A 16538-nucleotide genomic window follows, 5' to 3' on the forward strand; every position below is an offset into this window, starting at 1 on the left:
AACCAAATTTTTAAACCTTACACTAAAATCGTAAATGTTTTAAACCGTCTCCGCCTCGGAGACCGATTAATCGACCGCCACGACCGATTTTTAGAGCACTGATATTTGTGTCCATAGTTCAACAATGGATATTAATATATCTTGAAATATAGGTAATATTTGAACAAGACTAATTTGCCCTCCAAAAGAGCAGGAACAAGACTAATTTGGCCTGCAACAATGTTATTATTTGTCTATATAAGATAGGTGTCTATTATTGAATGACTTTTTTTTTCTTTTTTCAACATATTATGATAAGATTAATACTTAAATATTTGGATAAAATTCTCCTCTCCTGCTAAAAGTGGCTAACATTAATATAAATCACCAATTGACATTCAAATGTTAAACACTAGTGAGCTGCTGCTGCAGCAAAGTGGGAATTAAGGTTTGGCTTGAAGAATAATGGAAGAGTAAGGGGCCATGTTATACATCTCTTTCACCCCTGGAACACCTTCCGGGACCAAGTCACTCGGAGACTCCAGATTCGTGTCCACCTGCAATTAATACTTTCATTAATTGTTGCGAAATTAGAATAAAATACCACCATTCTTTTCCAATTGTGTTGTATTTCAAGATAGCAGCAGCAAAAAGGCAAAAGCTACTTTCAAGACATTTTAAGAGTGATTTGCATAAGAACGTGATGCAAATTACTAACCTAATCTGGATTAATTAAGGCCTCGTTTGGTTGGGGAGATTAGCTATGATAACTAAACAATCTGACTTTACTTGATGTTTGGTATTCCCAATAGTTTGCCGGGTCGACCCGCAAATACTATGTTATCATGGCTTATCTTGTGTTCTAGGCATGTTTTTATTGGATCATCGAAGGTCCTATAATATAATTGAGTTTCATTAGATTATTTAATATTATCTTGGCTAATCTTATCTTGTCAACCAAACGAGGCCTAAATGTATTATCACGAAGAGATTACACTTCAGTCTATTGTTTTCTTCACGATGATGAATAATGCAACTTAAATACAATTTCTCTGAACAGGGAACAGAAAAATCTGCTAGGGAAATAAATTGGCTACATTTATATGGCAACTTCCAAGAAGACACTGCGAGAATCAATTTGCACATTATGAAACTTAAACTAATCTAGGAGGAAAGAAAGGCACAGAGTTGACTTCTGCACATTATGAAGTTAGAAAGAAGGGCAACAAGTTGAGTTTTGAAAACTAACCATTCGAAACCACTGTCTTGTGTGTGGTGGTGAAGGTATAGCAGCTTTAACAAAGTAGTCATGTGCGTTGAATGCTACATACAAATCACCTCCATTTTCCTCATGAAGCCTGAAACATCACAATTTGTTATTATGAGAGAGAAAAAGAGGAGAGAGAGAAGCGCTACCAAACAGGGGACTTCAACATATTACCGATTGAAGCGAACTTTGAAAACAAGCCTCAACCTTGACTAGTTAATAATGAAAACAAATGGACAAGGTTATGCCAATAAATAATTTGAACATTTGAATATTACTGGAAAGACTATTAACTACTGTTAGTGAAAAAATATGAAAGATGATCTTCTTCAGTTAATCAAAATAGTTGTGCCATTTGCCATAACCCGTACAAAGAACCAGAAACGATAAAAGGAAGCTCAAGTTTCAGAAAATAGTGAAAGTGGAAATTATTGGCGTAAATTGTTCAAGGAAACAGTAATACTCGACACTGTAACAGTGAAAGATATCCGTAGTATAGAAATTTAAAGGAGGTATTATTACTTACGTAAATGCAAGGAATTTACTCTCAGTATTTTCCCAGTTGTCCTCATGCCATGTCACTTCGTCCTGCATAAAAAGGAACCAAGATAAGTATCAAACAGAATTTAATGAAAATACAATCAATAAACAGAATATTGTATACGATGTGAAACAAATTAATAATAGTCTCACTACTCGGGAATTTTACAAACAAAATGTGCATAGAGCCATTGTGCAAAATGAATTGTTAGTATACCAAGTTCATATGCAATACCAAAATGAGTAAGGCCCACTACCCAAAACAAAGGTACAGATTCCTCCTGACAGGTATTATTTGTGGTTGATTTCCATCTATTAAAATCAATTCAACTCCAGTAATTTGGAAACCAGTTCATTTATTATGAAAAAACAGGTTGATATTACCCAAAATCGAAGAACAAAAAAAAAACATATTTGCTTACACCAATCGGGACTTATTAAAAAGACTAGGCAAGGACAAGTAATTTGGGATGAAGTATTAACAAGTCGGGTACTTTAAACAAGGCTAGTGAGAGAACCAAGAAACAAACTTGAGCACAACCTCTCAAAAATTCATATTCTTACTAAAATACAGTCCGACGTTTCGAGAAGATTCTGAATTGCTTATACTGAATTTATCCACCAAAAGAGTAATTGTACAAAAATGTAACACTGAAAATAAAATTCTGACCTTGCCAATAAAGTTTTCTCTCGTGAAGACATTATGACTCCGTCTGAACTTTATCATCTCGGAGAAAAACCTAAAAAGATTGTTCTTCTTGTCCTCCAACTGCCTCAACAGATTCTCTCTATTAACAACTTATCGGATATGTAGAGAGAGAAGTGAGGTAAAAATGAAAAAAAAGGTGCATACTTGGCCCCACTGGAAATGATTAAGCGCATTATCATGTCCATAGCTGTTATTATTTCCATAACGAGTATGACCATATTCATCCCCCATTAGCATCATCGGAGTTCCCTAATAACAAAGAACAATCAAACTGTTAACGTTGATAGGTTCGTAAAGTCTGAAGTTCACCTTTTACAGAAACTAATGCCACAGCATTGGATATGCCGCCCTTTATTTCATAACAAAGCAAGGTGGATTCATTATTCATAGAAATGAAGTATTAGTGTGAAACCGAACACCATAAGCTCCATGATATCTATTAAATGACACAAAGAAGAAATAGTTTGAGAACAGATAGAAAAGGTGCTAGCGTTGAAAATTTTACTGTTACAGACAGCTAGGATTCAAACTTCGCTTTTCATTTCAAACACACGGGTTTGATTCATGGAAAAAAATGCCAAATCGAAGTTTGACTTATTAATAAAGATATGAGTGATACAAGAAAAATAAGAAGAAATGCTGACTGTTAATTCTACAAACATAAGCACACATTTGTCAACCCCCTAAGCTCCCTTCTTACACATAACTAAAAAAAATAAAAAACAAATAGAGAGAAGTTTGTAAAATCATTCGTGAATTAATGTCGATCAAGGATTACTGTAGGAAAAGTTTGGAATAAACAAATTTGGAGCAAAAATAACACTAAGATAAAAATGTGGTGCCGCAAAATCGAATAAAGGAAAATAACTATTTAATATTGAAGAACTACCCGCGATGGACCTATAAGAAACAGAGTACATTAGGTGTAGATTATTTCTTAAAGCATCATAAATGTTACCTGGGATACCATTAGTGCTACGTGGAAGTTCTTCATTTGCCGCAAACGTAATGCCTTGATATCTTTATCTGAAGTTTCTCCTGATATGCATACAGTAGTGTATACTAAGCCCAAGAAGTCCAAATGTAGTGATATGAAGAAATTCACCACTTTATACAGATGGCATACATAAACAGCTCGAAGAAGTCCAAATGTAGTTACTTACAGCTTCAAAATATAACAATCTTGACTTATCAATGTTAGTGCAAAAGAACGAAAACTCGGATAAATGAACCAGATTTACCTTCAAAACCACAGTTCCAGCTAAAATTATCATTGCATCCATCGTTTCCACCTTCTCCATTGGCATCATTGTGCTAAAGTTTCAACAAAGGATTAACAGTAAGTAGACTGATATTGAAATTGACCAAATTGAGCTGCCAAACAGTAACCGGGTGTGTTTTACCTTAAAATTGTATGAAACGAGGTCGTATAGTGTGAACCCATCATGTGCAATCACAAAGTTGATGCCATGACACGGCTTCCGTTTATTGACCTTTAGACAGAAAAAACATTTAAGTTATTTAACTACAGTCACAGAATATTTCAACGAATTAGATCAGCTACAGAGGCATTAAACTAATATACTAAATTTATAGATGAGAACTTGCCTTCTTTCTTATGTAAAATATAATAGCTACACTTTGAGATGAATAAAGATTTGTAGATCAAGGATAACTGCTGATAGAGACCCAACAAAATCCAAGACTACGTGTCACGCTCTATAGGAGCATTTCCCAAAAATGTTTAGAGTTTTAATAACGGAAACGAAGTTGGATAACTTTGGGTACCCTAGAAGAGTAGCCCATTTTGCATGGGATGCTGGATAGTGAGATCTCAGAGCATTTAACTTAGGAAAACCTCGTGAGCACATAGGAACTTATGTATGCCATTGTATGTTATGTAAGAAAGGCAAAGAAACGGCACTTTCTATTTCATAGTGGAATGGCAAGTGGTAAATTCGATGTAATCAAAATTCATCAATTTTCCAATTTATTTTGTTTCTTAAAACTAGTAGACGAGAAGGGGCAAAGATAAAACAAACTAGGATGCAGCATCTTGATATCTTCTTTGGATCATATGAAATGATATAAATGAGTTTAATATGCAATAAAGCTACCCCAAAGAAAGAATATTGCTTTTGCTTTCTTGAACTACGAAATACTTCTCAAAATTATGCTTTTGCTAATTCATAGATGAACATACACAAATAAGATGAATACGAACTATTGGCTGCAAAAAACCATCTCTTTGATTCCTTTAATGAATTAAGTACCGGTTAGAAGAAAAATGATGAGAGGCTGCTCTTTTCACTTTATTGCATAGTAAACTAATAAGTAATAACAAGGCTAAAACCAATAGTAGAGATCACTAATCAGAAAAAGAAAAGAAGTGTACTTGCAAACTCAAACCACAGGAAAATCGACCAAGCAAAATTATATGCAACAAAGATATGCTAACAGAGAATCAAGTCCTTACTGAAATTACACACACTAACGCAACTGATCATATGGGTATAATTACCGTCACTACACTAGTTAACAAAGATGACAAGAAAAACAAATTAAATGAGCCTGAAATTAGTACTGCTTACCTGGTAAAGATCAGCAGAACCAGCAATCCTAGTCGCAAAAGATCCTTTCATACTAGTGTCACCCTATGTCAAAATCAAATCCAAAGTTGTTACGATCACATTAAAAATATATAAAATTAGTTCCCTTTTTCATATAGTTTTCCATCTGACCGGATAAGTATATAAATAGTTACTGTTATTCTGATCATACCTAAAGAATTAAGTCAAAATTCTGGAGTATGCTCTCTATATTATGTTACGTGTATACAGACTTGGCGTACTAATATTGTATCTTGTTAAGAGATAATGCAACATTTCGTTCTTCGAAAAAAGAGATGATGATAAAATAATAGAAATATTTAAAATGTAAAACTAACCATGAAGAAGCTACTCGTGTATGAGATTTATAAGTACAGAAACTTGAAGAATGAAACCATTAGTACATTGCTTTATTTTCTTTGAACATACTGCAATAGCGTCAGTAATAAACTAATTTTTCCTTGTAAGATGTAGACAAGATAAGTTTTTTACTAGGGTAGTTTCCATATAGCACCAGTTTGTTTTGTATAATCATCAATTATGGCCAAACCCTATTCCTGAATGTTCTCTAGCACTTTTACTTTTTCAATTTCCTATCTTACAATTATCTCAACTATTAACAATTTGTTCTTATGACTTGGGGAAATGAGGATGCATTTCAACCTAATTATCTTATTTAAGAATTTGTTCACTTGCAGTACCTTTATAAATCTTCTAATGTCATCACGGTATATACCATTCCATTCAGCCCACCTGTAAGCAAAAGTAATCTGCATTGTTATGTTTCTGCAGAAAATTGCAATCAATGCATATTATAATTTGTTAAGGTCCGTAAGTATATTTTTCAGTTCTAATGGCAAAAATATTGGAACACTATCTATACAGTCCATAAAACCAAATCAACTTCCTCTATACATATGTAAGAAGAGAAATAATCGAGGATCATAAGGAATTTATCCAGTCAGAACCAAAACTAATTCACCATCTAACTAAAATATGCAAATTAGTATCACTCTAAAAATCAGGGCGATCACAAACATCAGATTATGAAAGTTTTAAATTGTAACTAAGAGTCTAATATGTGCAAATACATAAATGGTAGGTCAATGAAAATACGAAAGCACGAAAGAGATCTTTTATACATTCTTGATGTTGATTTGTATATGCTGTATTTAGCTAATGCAATATAAGATATTTCTTCGTTTCTCAATTTATTGCATCTGCGTAAACGTGTCAAGCCAAATACCAGAGAACAAAAGGAATTTAGGAGTTACCGATCCCAGTTTGGAAACTTTCCGACTAGATATAGGCCTCCGCAATCCCAAGGTTCCGAAATGATCTTACATCTTGACAGGATTTCATCTTTGGCAATTTCCTGCACCGTTTAAAAAGTCAACACCGCACATGCAGAAGAGTAAAAGGGTGGAAAATTGTGTGCTTGAACTGTGCCAAATTTCAGAATGATAATATTGTCTTCAATCCAAACTTTATTTTTCCTATTTCTTTAGCATATGGAGGGAAGGTTGCTAAGCAGTCAGATCACACTACTGAACCCAACAATTAGAACTAATCCAGGAAAGATAAGGAATCCTGTTGTCAGATGTGTATCAATAAAAAATCACATTCCCGAACAAAATTGAAATGCATGGGTTATTAGGTATGATCAAAAGAATCTTATCAGATCATATCAAACATCGGGGCGGGGCATCAAGGTTGACTGGCGGACTAGGTATTGTGCTGGCACAACATTGGAAGGGTTGACTCTGGCAAGGATGTCTGGGCCTTTTTTTTTTCTTTGGCGATCAATCGAAACAACTTGACTTAAAATGACAACATTTAAGTTGTCTTGTTGACTCCTTTAACCCCAGGCATTATTCCACTGTATAGCAAGCTGAGATCGATTTGGTTGACATAGGCTTAAATTGACACTGACAATAAATGAGCGTAAAGGACACGAGTAATGAGTGCATTGTTTCATTGGAGTCACTAGTAGTGAATGGCTAACAGAGAACAGGCATGGACAACCTATAAGCTTTAATCCAAAGAACAAAATCAGGTTTTAGAATTTGGATGAAACTTGTTTACAAAGAAGGCTTTTATCGGTACAGCCAGTTTAGATTAGAAACTAGTGGGGAGGAAGGGAAGAGAGAAATATACATGAATGAATGTAGATACACACTTAGCCAGGAGGGAGACTTTTTTAATTCCTAATTCCATAAAAAATGAAGAGGATATCAAGATTTACAAGGAAAATACGAGGAGATAAAAGAGGTATATGCTCAACACTCAACAATTTCATCTGCAACTTACCCATGAAATATTCAGTAATAGTACAGCTACAAGTCCACTAGAAGGTATCATAACTTACCCTGATCAATGGAGGAGAACTGAGTGGAGAACCATCAGTTCCGCGACAAAGCACACTAGCAAGATCAAAACGGAAACCATCCACATGATACTCGGTGACCCTTCAATTAAAGCAGCATTGAGAAGTGTGGAAATCCACTCAGTAAAAACTTCAATTAGAAACAAACATGCCAAAGTAGTGTATGAAGAAAAAAATGTTTGAACAAACCAAAAAGGAAAAGCTCAAAAAAATCATCATTAATTATTTCATGAGAAAATGGTGAATCGGTAATTTAATTTTATTTCACATGGTCAATCACTAAGACTATTAGGATAACTAATTAAGCATTTACATTCATAGAAGCTGTCATCATTATATTATTAACTTTATCTCTCTGCGGTTATTCAACAATGAAACCTCTTTTGCTGTGATGTATATACGAGAAAATAAAATGTCAAAAGTTTGACTCATACGATATCTAATCATATTCACAGAAATAGAAATATACCAGTGCCTCAAGCTGTCAAGTATTAATTCCATGACGACAGGATGGTTACAGTTGAGTGTATTACCTAGACATCAAGATTAAACTTTAGAGCAATGAATATAATCGTTGATTGCAACAAGCAATGAACATAATAATAGATTATGATGAACAAAGATTTTTGCTTCCAGATCAACAATAGTAGATTGATAACTGTGAATGATTCAAAAGTATAGAAACAAATCTCCCAAATCGTAACTAACTGAAAACAACTTCAATATTATCGAACACAAATTATGTTATTCAGGTCTAAATAGTGCTAAGCCCTCAAGACTCGAGAAAAAACGACCCTTGTAAAGTGTGCCTGCCATAAAAAATGCTGAAACCTACATTCTAATATTACACCACTGGCTAATTACGAGTATAAACGGTACCCTCAATTAGGAAATAGAGTTACGACAAGTTCAGTATACTACTTGTCTTCAGACTTTTGTTTTTTCACCTGCATACAGACTTAAGAGCCGAAAGGGGTTTGGTGGGTCTATCCCAGCACAGGTTCCAGAAATACTTATAACAGCTATCAAACGTAAAGTAGTTCCTTGATTAGTGGTATCATCAAATTCACATACTAACCTATTTACATGATCAGACCAAGCATACAAAGTATAATTGTTTACTAAAGGCACATAGAGGAATGAGAGTAAAGCAAATTTGGCATGCTTGAAGCATATCGTTGTATTCTCCAGGTGTGTCAAAGTGTAATATATGTGCAAAAGTATACTAGTTTCTTGACATAAATGAACAGACCAGTGAATCTGTTTGATTTACACAGCACGAATATGGCATAACCCAGATGTACGGCGATAACAAATAGTTGCATAACCGAATCAGTAAGGAGTTGGCTCCTAAATGCTATGAAATCAGAATAGAGTGCATGCAAAACTCATTAACAATTTTTCTAACTTAATAGATTGCATGCAATAGTATGTGTGTAGTTATGCAGGAGTCCAATGATAGTGAATTTACCACAGCCTGAGTAGTTCAACAGCTTTGCATTGTTGTTGAAGTCTACCATGTAATAGACCTACAGAAGATTTAACGCATTACTTTGAGATTGGAATTACGAACCAATTTCATACATAATCCTCTAGTACAACAAAGAAGTATGGCCATAATTCAATAACATACGTAAACAGAAGTAGACTGACAATTAAAGTGTAAACCTCAAATCAGGTGAATGTAAAACTGATGATTCTTGTTCGAATTAGAGTAAACTTCACTACTAATCATTTACTTTTAACTGTTCGTCAACTTTTCCACATTGAATGGGATATGAAAGTTCATTAACCATTAAAGTCATGAAAACACGTTACTTAAACCACTTAAGAAGTCAAGTTGAGATACGTTTGTAAGTCGATGCAAGGGCAAAAAAAAAACAGAGAGACAAACAAACAAATAAAAAAACCTCCACTTGTAAAAATTTGAAGCAAAATAATTTTTAGATGCATTTCCATTATCAATTTAATCAACAAGTCACATGACAAATTATCGACAATATACTGCATATTGCAAATAAATAGTCAAGAGACAAGACCATTAACTTTTTCATTTACGATATAGGATACACAATTACCTTGTTGTCTATGCCACGAAATGAAGTAGTGTACGGATTTTCATCATCAGCCTCGTTTGTATGATTATAAACAACATCTAAAATTACCTGGGAAATTATAGCAACATAAAGCCAGATCAAGAACTTTTATATTACAGTCAGACATTAAACGAAAAATTCAAATCCAAACAATAAAAGATAAGAGCACCTCAATTCCAGCACTGTGCAATGCCTTCACCATTTCTTTAAATTCCAAGGAAGCATTAATTGGTCCTCCACCATTACTTGCATACCGACTCATAGGTGCAAAGAAGTTTGTAGTTGAATAACCCCATGTATTAATCTTGCATAGAATCGCAGTTAAAAACAATTGTAGCAGCAGATATTAATTTATCTGAAAGCACTTATATCGACCAAAGTATAATATAATGTCATCCCAATAATCTATAGTAGCCCATAGTGCATAACCATGAACAATGTAGATCAATTGCAACGAATACACTACAGAAACAAATTTAGACATCACCACAAAAATCATCTAACTAGTGAAAATAAATAACCCAGAGACCTCATATGATACAAGGATACATGATTGTGAAGTGAATTTTGTAAGTAGCTTAACTCACATTTTCAGTGCATTTAACAAGTTTAGGGGTTTTCCTTTTTGGGAAGTTCCCGTATTGAAAGATTTGAAAGAGCCTGATCCACATATGCATAGGATACAAAATTTGCAGCATTTAAGCATGGTAAACACACAGAACCTCGTCATATGTATATTGAATTCATTGAGTAACTCAGTCAAAGAAAATTCTATTTAACTAATGCACACAAGGAGTTAACAATATATATACTTACCATGTGATCTCTTGGATTTGGGCGTCTTTGGAGTTCCATTTCATCGAACTCAAACACGGGTAAAAGTTCAACTGCATTAACACCAAGCTCCACAAGATGCGGTATCTTTAATCAAAAAAGAAATACCATAACCTATCAGATTTATTTCATCAAATACAGCATGCAGCAAACAAGACAGTCATCACTGCAAAAAGAAATGATATTCTGCTTTGGTTATATAACTTTTCCGGAACCTCCTCCACGGGAAAAACGTGACAGAAAAATACTCATCTTATCAGAGATGATATTCTGTTTTAATAAATCATCTTTCCGCAAGAAACTGTTAAAGTGATCATTTCAAAGCTGGAAAACCAAGAAATTGAAGAAAATGAAACTGAATCTACATCAACTTTAAATAATAGACTGTAAAAACATAAGAATTCCTATATTTATCCCCAAATGTGCCATTTTTCAAAAAAACAGTCTTTTATTTGTGTAGCTACATTCTACAATCTTCTCCCACACATAGAGACAGAATGAGAAAGACGTCTTTTAAAATAAAATAAAATATATCTTTTCCAACATGAGAAAATATATCTTTTTCTCTTAAAGAGGGTCTTTTAAAATAAAATAAAAATAAAAAGATTTTCATTTTTTGTAGTGTTCAGCGAAATGAAATGGGTCAGACTGTTTCAATCATAATAGTAACAGTACATGCAGCTATGATCTTCAACAGCTAAAAAGTAACAACACCAAGGAAAAATAAATGGTAAAGAGCATTTACACGTACAAAAACTTGCGAATACTACCTTCTCTATCAGCCCAAGGTAGCTTCCACGTATATTTGGGTCCATCGCACTGGATTCATCAGCAGTAAAGGCTCTGACATTCATTTCATATATAACAAGATCCTTCTGCAAAACCAGTACCATCAAAATATGAAACATAAAGAAAAGACAAAAGAAACACAAAATTTCCGATGTCAGTGTAAAATTCCAAAAATATTTCAAAAGATCTTTACATACATTTTTATTCATTATGACAAAAGAAGGAAAATCTTTCAAGAATTTTTGTGTGTATGGCAATTTACATGTTATTCATTGTTAGCTACCTCATCCAGGGGCGAACCGTGAGACGTTCACGTTTAGGAGGGGGGCTAAGCTTGCAATAAATAATAAAAATAAATAAATGCATATAGTTTTTTTTGACATTAAAGTAAATATTTACGTAAAAAAAACGCCTCTAAATAATTTTCAAAAATAAGAGATAAATCATAATTGTGTCCGTGTGGTGAAGATGAGAAAAAAATAATTAATAGGGAAGAAACATACTGTAAAATTTATTCCTATTTTGATAACCAACTCTCTCCTCTTTAGAACTTAAATAAAATTAAGAAAATAATATACATTATTTCCTAATCATATAAAAATGGGGTTTGAATTTTTGTTCTCAGTAGTAGTAATCTAACAGATTTTGAAGGAAAATTAAACTACCCAAGTTAATATTTAAATAACAAATTTCATATATATATATATATATATATATATATATATATATATATATATATATATATATATATATATATATATATATATATATATATATATGATGGAAACATGTAAAATTATTGGGGGGGGCAACAGCCCCCCCTTGAAATATGGAGCATCCGCCCCTGACCTCATCGACATTAACACCGCCGTATGGCACCACTTGTGCAATCGCAAATCCAAGACGTTTGATGAATACAACTAGCTATGTTAATCAAGACCTTTGTTTTCTTTCAGTATCTTAGCTTCACAGTAATAGTCATATGTTTAGTACAGCGAACTATAAAGTATAGTTCAAATGGGAATTTGAAGAGGCTTTCACAATGATTAAACTTTGTACAAATCAAGCATTTTATAGCATATTAGTTAATTACGCCCCTCCCCCAACCCACACTTTCCAGCCTTGCATTCAAACCAAAAAATCACATGAAACCATGTTCAAAAATATTATAAGAGGTTAACAGATAACTGTCTCTATGATAAGACAGCATTACTTATCTAAATGTGTTATGAATTGTATCCTCTTAATTTCTAAACGTGCTATAAAAATAATTATTTGTGTCAGTTTGATTTCTAAAACGTTTATATAAACGAAAGAAAAAATTACTTAAAAAATCACAATTTGAAGGCAACCTTATTATTGTCCACATAACTCCCAGTTTGAGACGGTATAAAGCCTATAAGAGAATATGAATTTATTCACGCTCGAATAGTTGTTAAAAGCAGTTGTTTTACAACTCCTAATTTAATAAAGAAACATGCATGGTAGCAAAATCATGTTGGCGGGTTTCAATATTAAAATATAATATCCATATATGATCAGCCTGCAAGTATGATTTATATATATAATTCATTCAAGACAATATGAAGAACACCATTTACCTGATATAGTCCACTTTACCTCATGTATGTTTGGAAGCTTATAGTTTTCTCCCCAGTCGAACGGCAAGCAATCGAAATCATATGTTCCGAAAAAGTTAGACATCTTATTGCTGGCATCACCAAATACTCGGCGTCCTTCAATCAACTTTGCATACGGATCAAGTAAGAGATTCCCGTAATCGAATCTATGTCCTTGATGCCAATCTTCAGGACCATTCACGCGATAAACATATAAGACATTGCTACGTGGCAAATCCTTGAAAAAGGAAAATTCTGAATCAATTTAGCACCATGAAGTGGATTATGCAGAAAATAAATTAACAGTGCTACCAACAACGAAAAAATTATGAACTAATAAAAGCAACTAAATCAGCTCACAGAATATTGGCACAAAGCACTGGAGATATATACAAAATATTCAAAGTGACAACCATATCAACATTGCTCAGAACCATTAATCAGATACCTATCGGACTTCCTCATAATGTATAACCCAAAAATTCATTATCTATTTAATAATACAGCTTCCTATATTTTGCTCTCATCTTCCCGAAAACAGCACTAGTAACACAACTAATAAATTACACCCCAACATCTAACTTTTATTAGATTTGTGTGTAAAAACTGAAAAATGATATGGATATGAACATGCACACAGCCATCTCAAATAAAGACAACATTTCATTGCAGAAATCAAAAGAGAATTGCTTCATTATGCATTTCCAGCTTCTTCAGCCCGACTAAAGCTTCAACCCGAAGCATGATAATAAAAAAAAATTGCAACCTTATTGAAAGTAATATTCTTCTACTTTATCTTTCCACTGTCAATGCAATAGTGCATGACACAACTCATGTAATAGACAAACAAAAACAAGCATAGAGTATCTGTTGTATTTGATGTTACACATATCACGAAGCATATCTCGTAATCACCGCAACTGAACAAGCTAACTTTATGTCCCTTACACTTGAATTATACAGAACTGTTTAGATGCTACATGGAGAACAGTCGACTCGTTGAAAACTGAGCTCTATTATTTTGGACATATTTTCTGATCCTAGTTACCAAGGATTTATACACGTATTTTTCCTACACTTGTTTAATTATCTCTTTCTCATATTTCATGAAATGGTAAGATGAAACGAGATCAATTTCCAACAGAATCTATTTGACGAAACAGACATATCCAACTTAGTCTTATTAAAACAGAAAACAAGACTACCTGAACACAGATGTGCCATCTATCTCCTGTCTTATTTACTTCTGGGTCCAGTGATAATTCAATCATCTCTTGATCCCTGAAAATCACAAACTATACATTAAAATTTAAAACCCTTGCTAATTAAATACATACAACTTGACATATAGAAAACATAAATTCTGGCAATATCAGTACAACAAGTATGTTGCACTAGACTGTTACGAAACAAAACGGACGCTTGCGAAATTTTGTATAGGCATGTAAGTACTACTGAAAATTATCCAAATGTAAGAAGGACGAAAATGAACTTTCGAGTTTAATGTGGAAAAGATAACAAAGATCGACTATTGGATCACATTGAAAATTTAGTGAACAACATGAGAAGAATATCCATTGGAACCTCTCATGAAGAAGCAAGCAAAGAGTAACAGCAGTAGCACTTTGGGAGAAAATCGCAAAATTCGTTCCGTTTTCAACCTCCGACACTCCCAAGGGATGTGCTTGTCCTGGCAAAACTTTCATTGATGGATTCTCTAACACTTGGGACGCTTCTTCCTAGGATTACAAGAAATAAGAGGAAATCGTTATTTGATACGCATGAGCACCTGATATTATGTCAGTAAAATTACTTAACACTGTGTGAAAACAGATAAAATTATGACCAAACATTAGTCAAGAAACTAGCAGCACGATATGTCACGACAAATATCAATCCCAATCATGATTTTTTAAATAAGAGAGTTCTTAATACTAAGAGAAAAGGGTTAAGGATTAGATAACTGGTTTTGCAATTGCACAAGTAGCTAAATATAGGTAAAATCAACCAAATTAGTGATACATCCTCGTAGCAGAATACGATCATTACAGCAACCAGCAGAGACAAGTAAAACAATTTATCTTTAAAAGGAAAAAAATATATTAATGCCCCTCAACACAAATGAACCAAGCATCAGGCGAAAAAAAATCAGCGGGCATTAGAAGTAACCGATAGCAGATGTTGTCCATACCTCGATCAGTATAGACTGTTCACCTGCTCGCGGTGCATACGTAAATGAACTCAGTTCGTGACTTCCACTCAATTCTTGCCTAACCTGAGGCATTCATCATCCAATTCTCAACACCAATGTATTAATTGATAATTGGGGATTTTACAAAAAGTACTGAGGAAAATGAAAGTAATGAGAGCTTACTTCACCAAAAAATCTATGTTGGTAACTCTTCACCGATGACCCTCTTTCGCTTGATTTCAATCTACAAACAATCAATAGAAATTACAGGAACCGGAAATATATGAGAGAGAGATGAATGCAAAAGAAGAAGAAGAAGATAGTAAGCGACGATTTACCGAATGTTGGGGCGGAGTCCGGGAATGAGAGAGAGAAGGGTGTTGGTGCAGAGGGTAGAATGTGAAATCATCATCTTTACCTTTCGGGAAATTGATGTCGTTTTCTCTCACTACTTAATACTTATTCCTAGAGAGAGAAACAGAGGAGGAGGAGGATGATTCGATCATCAATCAATTGAGGGAGATGGAGAGTGGTGGGATGGGTGAACTGACCATTATTGTAAGCGCGTGGCGTGGAGGATTTTGATTGAGCAATTAACGGTCGATTTATGTTTTCAATCTTTTTGGTGGGTGGACGAGCTGCGTGGAAGAACGGACGTTCCATGTCTGCCACGTGGATGTCAAAAAAGATCTCACCCTTTTTGTGTTTGTCGTGTGTACAATTAGTACTAGTCTAAAATAATTTGAGATGCTACACCTAATAACATACACCGGGTAATTATAAATTGTTGATGTGAAAACTTTTCATTAAGTACACATACAAATGGATGTGTTTGATTGTGTGCAAATTAACGGTAAATAATCATTCGGTACATTTTACCGAGTGTAACATCAAATAAATGGCGGCTTAATATTGGACAATTTGCTATAGGTCGTTGTATAAGAGCATCTTCCATGTGTTTCACATTCTTTTCACCAAATTCCATTTTTATGGTAAAAAATGCGTACATTTTTCGTCGGTAGCACCCCATTTTATTCTTCAACCATTTCTTTTGGAAAAATTGTGATTTTGGTCTCCCATTAATTTCACTAAAATTTAAACCATGTATTAAAAATAATAATATTTCACTATTTCACCACTTATGGCAAATAGGATTGTGTTTGGTCTCCTATGGCATTTCACCATATATGTCCCCAAAACTATAAATTTAATGTTTATCGTAATTTTATTATATTTTATTTCCTAAATGTTAATTATATATCCAATTTTAAGTAATAATTGTTTTTAACAATACTAGGCAGGTGCACGTGCGTTGTATGTGCCTTATTAGTTATTATTTTTATGTGTGTTTGATATATTTATCATAATATAATATAAAAAATGTAAAACATTTAAATATTTTAAATAAATAACATAAATTCAGGAGGAGGTTTAGGTTTAAAGGTTCCAGTTGCCCTGCAAAATAAATTTTACATGTAAGATTTCTCGAAGAAGAAGGCCATTTGACTAATATACTTTG

The 16538-nt window shown here is 33.6% G+C and overlaps 1 protein-coding gene across 1 annotated transcript; it reads right to left on the reverse strand.

Moving 5' to 3' along the window:
* Positions 1 to 205: 205 nt before the first annotated feature.
* On the reverse strand, positions 206 to 15726 carry ISA3 (isoamylase 3). The gene is made up of 24 exons (XM_012991443.2): positions 15358 to 15726; positions 15203 to 15263; positions 15020 to 15103; positions 14413 to 14567; positions 14034 to 14109; positions 12830 to 13066; positions 11191 to 11295; positions 10403 to 10507; positions 9756 to 9890; positions 9569 to 9655; positions 8962 to 9019; positions 7960 to 8023; positions 7473 to 7572; positions 6379 to 6479; positions 5806 to 5857; positions 5087 to 5149; positions 3899 to 3988; positions 3737 to 3809; positions 3454 to 3533; positions 2640 to 2744; positions 2457 to 2555; positions 1773 to 1834; positions 1229 to 1337; positions 206 to 536 (listed from the first exon to the last, which is right to left on the reverse strand). The coding sequence occupies exons 1-24, from the start codon at positions 15429 to 15431 to the stop codon at positions 423 to 425; spliced, it is 2289 nt and encodes a 762-aa protein (XP_012846897.2). The 5' UTR covers positions 15432 to 15726; the 3' UTR covers positions 206 to 422.
* Positions 15727 to 16538: the final 812 nt, after the last annotated feature.

The sequence above is a fragment of the Erythranthe guttata genome, chromosome 3 (assembly GCF_056151865.1).
Source record: "Erythranthe guttata isolate IM_541 chromosome 3, IM_541, whole genome shotgun sequence".
NCBI lineage: Eukaryota > Viridiplantae > Streptophyta > Magnoliopsida > Lamiales > Phrymaceae > Erythranthe > Erythranthe guttata.

Bases quoted from the DNA above. Each gene is read 5' to 3' on its own strand.
- ISA3 (XM_012991443.2), bottom strand. From the start codon at position 15,431: ATGATGATTTCACATTCTACCCTCTGCACCAACACCCTTCTCTCTCTC. The intron at 10,508-11,190 runs GTAGTATTCGCA...TTTTGATTAAAG, and splicing joins ACCTTGGGCTGATAGAGAAG to ATACCGCATCTTGTGGAGCT. The intron at 5,150-5,805 runs GTACTGCAAGTG...ATTTTGACATAG, and splicing joins ACATTAGAAGATTTATAAAG to GGTGACACTAGTATGAAAGG.